Source organism: Littorina saxatilis, linkage group LG5 (assembly GCF_037325665.1).
Source record: "Littorina saxatilis isolate snail1 linkage group LG5, US_GU_Lsax_2.0, whole genome shotgun sequence".
In the NCBI taxonomy this organism is placed as follows: Eukaryota; Metazoa; Mollusca; class Gastropoda; order Littorinimorpha; family Littorinidae; genus Littorina; species Littorina saxatilis.
The window spans coordinates 18,104,166-18,119,063 of record NC_090249.1 but is presented as its reverse complement, the minus strand read 5'-3'; the positions used below and the strand labels follow the sequence as shown (position 1 = coordinate 18,119,063).

The 14,898-nt window shown below is 41.5% G+C and overlaps 1 protein-coding gene across 1 annotated transcript in view; it reads right to left on the bottom strand.

Annotated features, from left to right (window-relative positions):
• Nucleotides 1-12,820, bottom strand: part of LOC138966457 (protein FAM135A-like) — a gene marked incomplete in the record, with an annotated part of 27,362 nt that extends 14,542 nt beyond the window's left edge. Inside the window, 5 exon segments of the mRNA XM_070338707.1 lie at nt 40-110; nt 666-808; nt 1,187-1,281; nt 4,266-4,347; nt 12,655-12,820. Coding sequence (XP_070194808.1) covers nt 40-110; nt 666-808; nt 1,187-1,281; nt 4,266-4,342 — 386 coding nt within the window.
• Nucleotides 12,821-14,898: the final 2,078 nt, after the last annotated feature.

Sequence of the window (14,898 nt, the reverse complement as noted above, 5' to 3'; positions counted from 1 at the left end):
GGGGGTTCCACTGTATTGCTGTATACTGAGGACACTTACCCTTCATCCTCTTCGCTGAACCAGAGTTCTATCCCCAGCTGAAAATCCAGGCTCTCCAAACTCTCTTCAAGCTGAAACAAAAAACAAACATTGTGGACACAACCTCTTTTACACTCCGGGGTCATGCTCATTACAAAATACTGCAATATTTGGGTACCCGGTGCATTTTAGCCATATCGCCATGCAAAAAAGGCCTTGTTTAGTGTCAACCTACACAAATCTCACTGACAGCCCGCATGACTCCCGACACTAAATCTTTAGTTCAAACAAAACGTGAACATTGCTCAAGATGTTGGCACTGGTCATTGATGCTAGACTAAGAATTTAGGGCAGCATTTTATGAGAGTGAGTAGAGTGGCTTGATTCATGCAAATGAACATAATTAAAATGCAAACTAAACATAATCAACATGCCGAAAATTCCTGCAGCAGTCAGTGTGAATAGCTGTAGAGATCATTTTGAATAAAGTGGACTACCTATATTTTAATATAAAATTGTACACTTTGCTCAGTAGCTGATCACTTTGTGATGTCCCAACAAGCAATCGAGTTCACACTAAAGGTCTAAATTTAGCCGAATATTTCCACACTTGAGTGAGTCAGAACAACAAAGCCATCACCACTTACTCGACTACTATCCACCAGAGTGTGAATACGGTAGAGAATGGAATCGTTGATGTTGAGGTCTTCGTTGCGATAGAGTATCTGGAAGTTTCGGCTGAAGGCTACGTTGTTCACGATAGTGGCTGATGCTACAGCTTGGGTTTTTCCTGTTGATACAATAATTATTCAGAGGGTTAGACATATTCACGTTGACTTCATGCTAAATCTAGGAAAGAATAATATTGACATTGTTGAAAGCAAACACAGGCACAAACGCAAGGACGCACACATGAGCAGACACACACACACACACAGAGCGTGCACACACATGCACACATGCAGTCACATGCACGCACACATGCAGACGCACACAAACACATACCATATTTTGGTTTTGTTGGACAAGGCCGTGAATTTGTTTTCTATACATGTATTTTGTAAAGATTTTAATTCTGAGAGGATTTTATAGATTTTGAAATCCTGTAAATATATATATATGCCAAACGTCTACTGACAATGTAGTATATAATAGAGATTCTACTTACGAGTTTGCCCTGGTCGTGACGGTTTGTTGAGGCTGGTTTCGATCCTGACAGGCCATTTTGGTGGTGTTTTGAGGGAGGTTCTGATCTGATAATACCTGAAATCAAACATTATAGCACATAAACGTCATGTTCAATGAAGGTTTATAACTCACGCATGAACAGCCACGATGTGCAAATTCCCATGATATAACTGGCATCCATAAATGTGACACACAGACTGCAATGAACACACAGCACAGACATATACGACATGTCAGACAGGCAGAGAGACCTGTAGACACACACATAATTATATACACACACACACACACACTTACACAAGCACTCAAGTTGAACAATGACTGTGGTCACACACACACACACACACACACACACACACACACACACACACACACACACACACACACACACACACTGTATACACGTGGTCAACAAGAGGCGAAGCCTTCAAGGCTCACGTAAGAAATCGACAAACAGTAACACAAACTCAATCACTCCGTCACACATACACACACACACACACACACACACACACACACACACACACACACACACACACACACACACACACACACACACACACAGTAAGCATAGGTGAAACTGTGCAAGAAAGCGAGACCCTGGATCTGCCAAGTAGTCTCGGCCCGCTCACAATAACAATGACCGAGACTTTCAGTAATTCCTTTGCGTGACGTCTAACCCTCTTACGTCATAATGTGACGTCTTCAAATAGTTTCTATCACACACGTCAAACACTTTTGACCGAGACTGACGTAATCCATAGACTCGGAAATGTTAAAGTTTCTATCACACACACACACACACACACACACACACACGCACGCACAGACAGACAAAGTTTATCATCGCATAGGCTACACTTACGTGAGCCAAAAATTAGTCCAGTATTAGAATCACTTCAACAAAGAACATTCATGCTTATAAAAGATCCCCCCTTGAGAGTGAGGGGCGAAAGCATGAGGCAGATAAGGTCCTAATTATGAACCATTAAGATCAAGCTGCCCAATCAATAAATCTCCTTCGTAACATAGTTGTGCTGTACTATTTGCCGACTGGGTAAACAATCGTGGCGCAGTCCCAGCAGGCAAACATTTTGTCGTGATCAGCAAAAAAAGCGTCGGCAACATCAGTAATCATGGTGATGATCACACTGGCTGCAGCTTCCCACTTCATCATCTTAATCAATGTAATGGTCTGCTGATCGAGCTTGCTGTACGTGCCAGATTCACACAGCCAGTAGCGCCTTAATGTTGTGCACTTATAATAGGACAGTGCAGGGAGGTTACACGTACCCCCATCCCCTGGATGAAAACTTCGCCCTTCTATACGACTGGTTACTTTGATTTTATGTTCATGTTGCCATTGTATTCACCTCTATTCTAAGACTCCCTCTCTGTAATGATCTGTCCCCCCCCCCCCCCCCCCCCCTCTGATTTTTGTGGTTTTGAAAAAAGTGTCAGGGTGTACCCACAGTATCTAATTTCTACACGTTAACTTTAGAACAGCTACATGTAGTACCCTTGCCCAATTTGAGACTTTCCTGCCTTATGAATATATCCACAGCTGCCTCAGAAATTTCTGTTCATGATGTCTGTAAAATTATCTCCATCTTAAATTTTGAGGCTTGACTTAAAAAACACATTTATAACAAATGACAAATATAATTATATAAATATAAATTTGTGTGTGTGTGACACATATTTATTGACCTTCTCAGACTTTTTAAGGTCTCAAAAGGCGGTATGAATATAGAAGATGCTAAGGTTGCTGAACAGGGAAGCAAACCCCTATGTGTAGACTGTACAGATTTTTCCTCAGTTTACGTCGTTGCCTGTGCAAATAAATTAGGTCACTGAGTTGGTCATACTCATAGGAGTGGATCAGGGAGTGGAGCTAAATTCATTACTTTCAGGAACCTGTAAAGGCTTGGTCTGATTACTATTCTTTGATCTATTTGTTGTCTGATTTCAACATCTGCCTCAGGCATTGAGCATGATACTGAGTGACGCAACTTTTAAACATGTTTGTGTAAAATATGTGACCAGTTGACTTCATTATAAAGACAGAAAGCAATCACTAAATAGACACTGATTTCATTAAAAAAAATCCACACAAAAAAAACATAAGAAGGATTTAAAAGAACACTCCTGGTCTCCAGAAATCACAATCTAATCAACAAAATTGTTTCCCAGTTCAAGAAATGCTTTTGCCCAGACTCAGCTACAAAATTATAAAATAAAATTATAAAACACACTCAGCCATTCTGGACCAAAAACAAGTTAGTATTTCACATGCATGCATGTGTCAAACTGCACATTGTTTAAAGTTTCCATCATTATCAACGTTAAAGTGTCAATCATTTTTAGCTGGAACACTGAACATTTTTCTTTCTATCTCGTTTCTTAAGGTTGAAAGTGGATTCACTGAGACACTCAGGCAAATTAATTGCTGATGGTTTTATTCTTTATCTCTAAAAGTAAAACAAGGCTTTTACGCAACAGCAGGCTTTCACAACATTCAAAATGTCAATAATTTCTTTAAAATTCTGGAAAACAAAATAAAATGTCAGAGGGTATCAAACAAAACTGCACAGAAAACAGCTCATAACCAGTATATTACACTCATTGACCTATCCACATAAGCAAGATTGAAAGGGTTTATTTTACAACTTCTTAAATTTGAGCTGAAAATGATGCCATCCTCCCCCAGCCCTCCCCCCCCCCTCCCCCCCCCCCCCCCCCCTCTACCAAAACCAGTGACACACCCAGTGGGCCATGCAAAAATTAAATGTTGCTCTAAAAGAACAGAAAAGCTATTTCATCTAGTATCAAAGAATATTCTGTAATTGCAATAAGTTGTTGAATAAAACTACAATATGCTTCCTCTTTCAAAAGGAGCAAAGAGTGTTTTGCGTAAAAGAAACCCCCACCCCAAAAAATTAACAAAATCAATCAATCAATCAATCAAAATAAACACATAAATAAATAGATCAATAGAAATAACAAAATAAGCAAAACATTAACGAATAAATAAATGAATTATTAGAAATTTCACCGACCCACGCTGAAAGAGGTCGACGTTGTAGAACTTGTTGAGTTCCACTGCCAGCTCTATGGTTGCCTGCAGCTCCGACATGGCATCTGCAAAGAAAACTTCCAGTCAGCTGCATTCACCATATACAGTGCAACCTGTTTCATTCACATCTTAGCACCTTATTTATCCCTCCCCCAATAGATGAATTCCAAAAATAAACTCTGTCAAGTTCGTATGGGTATAAAAGAGTGATCGAGTACCCTTGCATTTGCACAGACAAACATTGCAATGTGCTTAAATCTGCACATGTGTTTGAGACATGTACGCCATCTCCTTAGTGACTGCAGCCGGTAATGTCACATGGGAAAGTTTCCCCATGTGACATGTTATTTCCCACATGACATAAAAGACCAGTCACTTGTAAGAGGGTGTGTCTCAAACACGCGAACATGCAGGAAGCACATGGCAATGTTTGTCTGCCCATATGCAAGGGTTATATTCATCACTCTTTCACAACCCGTGCAAACCTTCCGAGTTATTTCCGAAAATCGTCTATTCTACACTAACACTGTGGGACCGGCACGGTTGGCCTGGTGGTAAGGCATCCGCCCCGTGATCGGGAGGTCGTGGGTTCGAACCCCGGCCGGGTCATACCTAAGACTTTAAAATTGGCAATCTAGTGGCTGCTCCGCCTGGCGTCTGGCACTATGGGGTTAGTGCTAGGACTGGTTGGTCCGGTGTCAGAATAATGTGACTGGGTGAGACATGAAGCCTGTGCTGCGACTTCTGTCTTGTGTGTGGCGCACGTTTTTTGTCAAAGCAGCTCCGCCCTGATATGGCCCTTCGTGGTCGGCTGGAAGTTAAGCAAACAAACAAACAAACAAACAAACTAACACCGTGACACACACACCAACTAAAACAAATATAAAACAACAACAATAACAACTCCCTAAAGTAAACCAGAACAGAAGAAAACTAAACAGAAAACAAACTTCTATATGTATACGACTTGTGTGTGTCTGTGTGTGTGTGTGTGTGTTCGCGATGCACGGCCAAAGTTCTCGATGGATCTGCTTCAAATTTGGTGGGCATATTCAGGTAGACCCCGGACACAACCTGGTCGATAAGAGCACGTGTTGAAAATGTTCATCGACCAGATTGTGTCCGGGGTCTACCTGAATATGCCCACCAAATTTGAAGCAGATCCATCGAGAACTTAGGCCGTGCATAGCGAACACACAGACAGACAGACACACACAAGCCGTATATAGATATAGAAGACAGAGACAGACAGCGTGGCGGTTCGCCGTCTTAGAGCACGTGTGAACATTTTCATCCACCAGTTTGTGCCCACTCAAAGGAAGGCAAGAACATACAGAGAGACAAAAGCCGCCAGACCCCATCACAAAAAGAACTCTACAATCCACAGGTGTTGCCTGGCGAGCTAGCTATAAATAGCTCACAACTTCTAAGGCGAACAACTCTGCAGAGTCTGCTGTGAAGGGCGACGGTAGTCTCCCTGTCACACTCGACCCCCTTTGAATGAACTTTGTCCCCAAAGTTCCGAACCATGGACCCGCCAAGCTTAGGTCCCTCCCAGGTTGGTGGAATGGGAACAGCACGAAAATGATTCAGTGGCGCGGCCTGAACATTTCATGTCGAGTCCCATCCCTGTCGACGACGCCAAATGTAACCGAGTGCCGAAACACCACAATCACCTTTGAAGGCGAAGTCCACTCAAACGGGATTGAGAATTTTAGAGCTTATTTCTAAGCCCTATAATAACTGTTATGGCTTCTCAAAGGAAGGCCCGAACATACAGACACACCAAAGCCGCCAGACCACATCACAAACAGAACTCTACAATCCACAGGTGTTGCCCACACACACACACACACACACACAGAGAAGCCGTATATATATATATATATATATGTATATCTATATCTATAAATATATAGAGATAGATGACAGTGTATTTTTCGCGTGGCTATAAATTGATTCGACCTTTGCACTTTTACAGTGAGGACAACTTACGGGTGCAAGGAAAGCGTTCTGGACAGTGCAGTGACATTCTAAAAATAGTAACGTAGTAACGGGAATATGGATTGACGCCACACGAAGGAAGGGAGATAAACGCAAAACACTGGAGAAGATAAGGAAGAGTTACTGGGAATGGATCTGGGAAGATGAACAGAACAAGAAGAGCAAACGCTCGATCGAGTCACTTTCGCAGTTCTGAATATTATATGAGGCATCAGATGGACAGGAAGAAATTGCTATTCACAACACAATGAGTCACGTTCACATAAAATTTGAGCCCGGTCACTTTTATAGTTTCCGAGAAAAGCCCAACGTTAAGTTGTGTGTTGCCGAACAGAAAAGGCTAGTTATCTCCCTTGTTTTTCTGATAACGTTCGTAAAAGGCTACAGATGTAAATACTTTGATGTAAAGAATAATCCTACAAAGTTTCAATCACATCCAATGAACTTTGTCAAAGATATAAAATGTCTAATTTTTCCTTTGACGCTGACCTGTGACCTTGAAAAAGGTCAAAGGTCAACGAAACCATCGTTAAAGTGTAGAGGTCATTGGAGGTCACGACTAAACAAAATATGAGCCCGATCGCTTTGATAGTTTCCGAGAAAAGTCCAACGTTAAGGTGGTGTCTACGGACGGCCGGCCGGACAGACTAACACTGACCGATTACATAGAGTCACTTTTTCTCAAGTGACTCAAAAACCAAAATCGGTTCAGCGCTGCACGCTGAGAGAACGTGTTGAAATATCTCATCGACCAGGTTGTGTCCGGGGTGTACCTGAATATGGCAACCAAATTTGAAACAGATCCATCGAGAACCTTGGCCGTGCATCGCGAACACACAGACACACACACACACAGACACAAGTCGTATATATATAGAAGATGATCAATTCATGAAGGTCGCCCAGTTATAAATACCTGTACGCAACCTTCCTGTAATGAGGAGGTTGATTGATCTTTAATCCTGTTCCCAGCTGTCTAGTTAATAGCTGAAATGGATTTCCTTTTTCCCATCATATTACCTCTATCCATCATTCATTTTCTGATGTCCTTTATGGGCCAGCCACAAACTAACATTTCAAACTCTCTCTCGATCTGATCTCTCTCCTCTCTCTCTCTCTCTCTCTCTCTCTCTCACACACACACACACACACACACACACACACACACACTGACACACTCACACCATACACAGTGAGATACAAATCACACCTGTCTAGCAATGAGATTAATTACACTACCCATTTAAAAACAACGCTTTTCTGAATGATTTAATGATTCCAGTCCTTCAAGTCTTTTATCCCCTCACAATTGTTAAGTATTTCCCTTTCAGCTTTCACTTGTGCTGACGGGATTCACACCATCAAGCTAAAGCCCTGACAAGGCCTGTCAACAGAAAGAAAGAGGCAAAGACCCAGACGCCTGATGCTGAAGTGGTTAAAACAAACATGCCATGTATTTCTACAAACAGCATTCTGACCTTAGAGAACAAGAAAAGCGAAGCTTTAATAGGCATGCAAAGGGAGGAAAAGGAGAGTCACCCTCAGTCACATAGGGCTGCAATTTTGCACTGCTGCTTTCGTACAGATATGGTCTCTCTACTACAATTAAGACATTAGTCTGCAGTCACACACCCCCCCCCCCCCCCCCCCCTTCCAATTCAAGACTGTGCTCTTTTAAAGACCAGATTTTCTCAGATTTTTTGTATAAAAAGTTCAGGAATGACCTCCTGAATTAGTGACATCACATTCTGAAAGAAAAGTGTACGTTTTAGGACTCGCCCAGTACTGTTAATAGGACAAACCTCATACAGGGCTTTAAAATTCACCAGAAGACTGCCTGGTCTACATTCACCTCTATTTTTAGACTCTTCCCTTGACCAATGATTTTCTCAGTATGTGGCAGTCTCAAGAAAGGGGTATAAAGAGGTGGGACAGAGGGGTGGTCGGCGGTCCACTGTACTACAGACAATAAGGCAAGAAGTCTGAGCCTGTCGATCTTCAAGGAGACAGAACAAGTTACGTGAAGCGAAACTAATACCGTAAAGTACCGAGTATAAGCCCATGACATTGCAAACGCCCATCCCCCACTTTGGAGCAAAATCCGTGCAAAAGGTGAAGTACCGAGTAAACGCCCACACGTACCCCTCACTTTTGCATGGCTAAAAAAAAATATTAAAGAAACAAGAAGAGCAAACGCTCGATCGAGTCACTTTCGCAGTTCTGAATATTATATGAGGCATCAGATGGACAGGAAGAAATTGCTATTCACAACACAATGAGTCACGTTCACATAAAATTTGAGCCCGGTCACTTTTATAGTTTCCGAGAAAAGCTCAACGTTAAGTTGTGTGTTGCCGAACAGAAAAGGCTAGTTATCTCCCTTGTTTTTCTGATAACGTTCGTAAAAGGCTACAGATGTAAATACTTTGATGTAAAGAATAATCCTACAAAGTTTCAATCACATCCGATGAACTTTGTCAAAGATATAAAATGTCTAATTTTTCCTTTGACGCTGACCTGTGACCTTGAAAAAGGTCAAAGGTCAACGAAACCATCGTTAAAGTGTAGAGGTCATTGGAGGTCACGACTAAACAAAATATGAGCCCGATCGCTTTGATAGTTTCCGAGAAAAGTCCAACGTTAAGGTGGTGTCTACGGACGGCCGGCCGGACGGCCGGCCGGCCGGACAGACTAACACTGACCGATTACATAGAGTCACTTTTTCTCAAGTGACTCAAAAATCGAGAACAGGGAGAGAAAAAAGGAATGCCGAAGAATGTCGTGTCAGAGTTGCTTCCCCTTGCTTTTGGCGCTTGTTTCTCTGTTGACGGCAGCAAACTCCCAGCGTTTCTGATCTTCAAAGAACGCACTGGAGAGATTCCTCGCCGTGTCCGCCAGATTCCAGCCAACGTCTGCGTCACAGCGACACGTCGGAATGGCTGGATGACACGGGACCAAGTTTTGTCCTGGACAGAGTGTGTGATTGGCCCCTCAGAGACTCGGCGCGCCTGCTTCTGCTGGACCACTACGCCGCTCACAGAGTAGCTGATGTTCGAGCAGCTCTCGACGAGCAGGACGTGGACCTTGTGCTCGTGCCTGCTGGTTGCACAGCCCTCGCCCAACCCATCGACATCGTCAAGCCTTTCAAGGTAAATGAGACTTTAAGTTTAATATGTGTGTGTGTGTGTGTGTGTGTGTGTGTGCGTGTGTGGTCATCTTTTTTGGAGTTGTGCAGTTGAATGACAACTCCGTTGCTCCATAATTTCTCTTTGACATTCAACGGAAGATCTGACGGCGGTTCCTGATTCTGATTGTGAAGGATCGGGTGCGCGACAGCTGGGTAACGTGGTTTATTTCCCTACTGAGATTTAATTATACAGTGAAACCCCCTTTCTAAGACCTTTAAAAATCTGAGAAAATCAGGTCTTAAAAAGGAGACGAACTTAAAATGGGGGTAAATTTACAGAGGTTCTGAACAGTAAGTCTTAAAAGGGGGGTTCCACTGTAGACAAATTGAACAAAATCATTTGTACATTGACCTAATGGTCTTTGTACTTGTAGTGTATGGAATACTATATCCAAGGAGACATTCTTATAAGGCCAAAAAAAAAAAAAGGTCTGTTTTCAGTAACATAGGCCAAAAAAATAGGGTCGGTAGGTCGGGATTTTTTTTCTTTTTTTTCTCTCCAAAAAACCATATTTTTACGTCATTTTTTTTTCTCCCCCAAATGCCCAAAAAAATTCTAGGGTCGCGCGAAAAAAATAGGGTCGGTCGGGTTACCGTAAACAGACTATTTTTTTTTTGGCCTAACATTAACAAGAACTTAGCTGAGAAACAAGTGAAAAGAGAAGAGGGGGTAGGAAGCTAATAGTAAAACACTACATGCGTTTGCTACATCACTGTGGTTATGATAAATAAATCCCTGCGCCTTGAATCTGTATGTTGAAATATGCGCGTGATAACAAGCTGCATAAAATAAAATAAATAAATAAATAAATAAATTCTTAGGAATGTCTTCTGCCTATTGTCACCGTGCTGACAGTGTAACCCTTTATCTTGACACAACACAGGTGGGTGGGGAAGTCTGCCTGGGTGATTCAGATCACAAGCAAGTCTGCAAAAAGGATAAAGAGACAGCAGCACACTCACTGACATCACATGGGTAATCAATGAACTGCGGCTTCATCCCATCACATCACACGGCATCTCATCTCGCCCAGACACTATTCCTGTCCAAGCATGCATGCATGCAGACCCCTCCCAAAGTGGCGGGATGCACGTCAGGCCATGTTACACTCAACTTCCCTCCCTGCCTGTTGTTTGCTTTGTTCTTTAACCACATCCATCCATCCATCCCTCCCCCCCCCCCCCCCCCCCCCATCACATTAGCAGCAGGGTTTCATCTACTTGTGCGCTCTGAGCCATTGGCGCATTAAATCTGAAAATGTCCCATCACAATTTCCTTCAGTGCGTCAAAGAGCGCATTGAGATTACCTACCACTGCGCCACCAAATGTACACTTTACATCGGAATACACACACACTCAAACAAACACACACTCATACAACACGATAATTTTATAGCGGCTAATTCTCAGATGGCACCATATTGCACCATTTTGCATCTTTGTTCAAAAACGCGTACATGCATCTTTGACGCTTTTTGCCTTTGACTATGTCCCATCGGAATTTAGCTGAGGGAGACAAATGTCCCATTGTCTTTTTCTCCCAGGCTTAAACCCTGTAGCAGTATCACAACTAGAACTGCATTCTAACATTGACAGCTCTGCCGCCCTCTATAGTCGGATGTGCATGCAAGTATTGTTCTGTTAGCTTTTTGTAAATATCTACCTGCTAAACAGAGTTACAACTTACAATTGGACAATTGTACAGATGAGGAGAATTTCTGTGAATCGCAATTAAGACCTGTCAAAATGAAGACCCGTACAAAGAGACAAAAGTAGCTTAAATCACAAAAACAGGGAGATTCAAACTCTCAGTCAACTATTAAAATTCCTTGAAAACATAAATGATCTCAAGTGGTTATCCAATAAGTTTTAAAAGTGCATGTTAAGTGATCCTGCCAAAGCAACACTTTTAAAGAATGTTGTAAATGTAAGGCTGATTCAAATTGAACCTGTAGCTATTTTAAACTAGTTAAAGCCCCATTCCACCTGTCAGGAAGTTTACAGGACGATGACATTTATTGACATCTTTTCACAAAAACACTCGCAATAGCATTTAACAACATTCAATGATTCAGTTTACAGATCACATGAATGGCGCTGTTTTTGGGCGCGTAAACCACACACCAGTTCTTTTATTTCAGTTGACTAGCATCTTAAAAAGGAGAAAGTTGCATGGTTTTCGCAAGCTTACTTTGATCTCATCATCAAATGAAAAGTCTCAACTGCATCTTACACGCTCCAGTCAACTAGTGAACTACTTCACCCACCTCGCTTGACTCATATAGCCGGGCCCCCTATGTACATTCAAACTTTTGAATTATACTGACTTTAGATGGTAAAAGAACTATTTCATGTTTTAACAATCATTGTTTGTCTCACATTCACAAGCTGTCAATTGACTCTTTCGATTTTTAAATAAAAGTTATGTCTGGCGCCATAACAATTAACAAAGCTTTCTATCGATACCGATACGTGCATGCAAAATAACTTCTTTTAAAAATGCTCAATTGATCTGGCGAGCACCTAGCTATAGGGTACGTGTTCCCTGGTACTGGTAGTATTGTAAATGTACTGTAAGTCCATAATTATAGCCTCTAAGTCTTAATTACCATTGAGACACTGATTAAAATAGAACAATTAAACTGACCCAGAGAACAACAAATAATAAAATGTAAATTAATATATATGTAGGACTGCGGCTGCTAATTGCTTAAAACATAAATGTAAATAAAAAAAATAAACACAGTTTGAGGAACATAACATTTCTACACTTCGGACTGTAAGACTACATTAGTCTGCCCTTTTGGTATGTGTGGCTTTTGTTTCTTACCACATTTCCCCTACCTAGTACCTTAGTCCTTACGCTCCACTAGTCCGAGGACGAAGGTGTTTTTATTTCTCCTCAGGATGAGGACCACGCCTCAAAAACAACAGCAAGCACGAAGACTAATCTAAGCCCACAGCGGAAAGAACAGCACAGTTCAAACGTTGATTACCTTGCCCTGTGTCGGCTGCCATGCTGTGACTGTACGATTTTAACGGAAAGATATCTCGGGTAGGAAGACGATACCAGGTAATCCTCGAGAACGCACCAAGTTGTGTGATCGAGATGCTTTTTGTTTGACGTCACACTCTTGTCAATCGCAGAATGGCTAGGAATCGTACACTGCCAGCACTCACCGATATCTCCTGCTGACGAGGCTTGTATCAGATCATAGGCGGTGGCATCCGCTGTTCCATTCTGCCATTCTCCGAGGCAGGGGACAAAAGACAAAATCGATGAGAGAGACGGCAGCACGAAAAGAGATTGGTTTTACTGTCACCCCAACATCGGTGTCAAGCTCCACCGAGTTCACGCATGCGTCTCCGCATTTACCTCCCTTGCCTGCTTCCGGGTGACTAAGTGTGACCCCGTAGGTTGCTAAGCAGCATCGAGGATGCATGTCAAGAACTGATGAGCAGAAGTTTACAAGTCCATGGTTCTTGGTGAATTTCTAAGGGGTTGTGAAATAGTGAAAGTAGACCGGGGACATGGAGTTAGGCGCATCCGACACTCCCTGTCAGTGTTCATTCATAAATAAATCGGAAAATGAAGAACTGAAGCATTCAGAATAAAATGACTTCTTTTTACATAAATCTAGTCGAGTTTTGACTAAATGTTTTAACGTAGAGGGGGGAATCGAGACGAGGGTCGTGGTGTATGTGCGTGCGTGTGTGTGTGCGTGCGTGTGTGTGTGTGTGTGTGTGTGTGTGTCTGTCTCTGTGTGTGTGTGTAGAGTGATTCAGACTCTACTGGACCGATCTTTATGAAATTTGACATGAGAGTTCCTGGGTATGAAATCCCCATACGTTTTTTTTCATGTTTTTGATAAATGTCTTTGATGACGTCATATCCGGCTTTTCGTGAAACTTGAGGCGGAACTGTCACGCCCTCATTTTTCAACCAAATTGGTTGAAATTTTCGTCAAGTAATCTTCGACGAAGCCCGGACTTCGGTATTGCATTTCAGCTGGGTGGCTTAAAAATTACTTAATGACTTTGGTCATTAAAAAACTGAAAATTGTAAAAAAAAACATAAAATTATAAAACGATCCAAATTTACATTCATCTTATGCTCCATCATTTGCTGATTCCAAAAACATATAAATATGTTATATTTGGATTAAAAACAAGCTCTGAAAATTAAATATATAAAAATTAATATGAAAATTAAATTTTCGAAATCAATTTAAAAACACTTTCATCTTATTACTTGTCGGTTCCTGATTCCAAAAACATATAGATATGATATGTTTGGATTAAAAACACGCCCAGAAAGTTAAAACGAAGAGAGGTACAGAAAAGCGTGCTATCCTTCTCAGCGCAACTACTACCCCGCTCTTCTTGTCAATTTCACTGCCTTTGCCGTGAGCGGTGGACTGACGATGATACGAGTATACGGTCTTGCTGCGTTGCATTGCGTTCAGTTTCATTCTGTGAGTTCGACAGCTACTTGACTAAATGTTGTATTTTCGCCTTACGCGACTTGTTTTAAAACATGCTTTGATCACGTGGGAATTTTGAATACAACTAAACAGCATACAGATATCAAAGGGTCTTATGTAACTGACTAATCATCAACATAAAAAAATCAATAATAATATATAAATAACAACTTCAAGATAGTGACTAAAAAGACTATAAACAGTCGTCTATTCAGTCTACAACTGAGCACCATATAGGCCCTACTACATTATATACATTATGAAAAACGCAAAACAAGAAACAAAAAACTTTGTCTTCAAAGTTTGTTCTTTGCTTTACAGTTTGAAATTATGCAATGCAATCGCAGATCTCCGTTTCGGAGCAACTTCAAACACCCCCATCCGTGGTATTTTTGTGTGCATTTTACAACGATAAATATACAGTTTATAGCGTTATATAACAACAATTATAAACCTTTGAACACATTATTTCCCCCAATTCCTATTTCCCCAAGTGAAAACTGGAATTCCCATCTCCACTGAAACTGGATTCCCGTTTGCACTAAGGCAAACTGGAATTCCAATCTTCACTAACAAATACTGATCTAGTGGAGATGAGAATTCTAGTTTGCCCTAGTGCAAACTGGAATTCCAATCTCCACTAGTGCGATTCGGAATCTCACTGGATTCTCATTTCCACTGTGACATATACATAGGGGAAGGGCTCCTAATATGGACCACTTTTTGTTTCATGCTGATAACTAGCTTGTTTTCTTGCGAAGAAGTTTCATTTTGTGTTTGGTAGTCCTTCTCTCTTAGGTTAACCGTTAGGCCTAATTAGAGTGAAATAGCTTTGATAGACATTCAGCAAAAATTAAATACAGAAAAAATCACAAATGGTCCATATTAGGAGCCTGGGCGCCTAATATCGACCAGTGAAGCGACCTTCACGAATCACTGT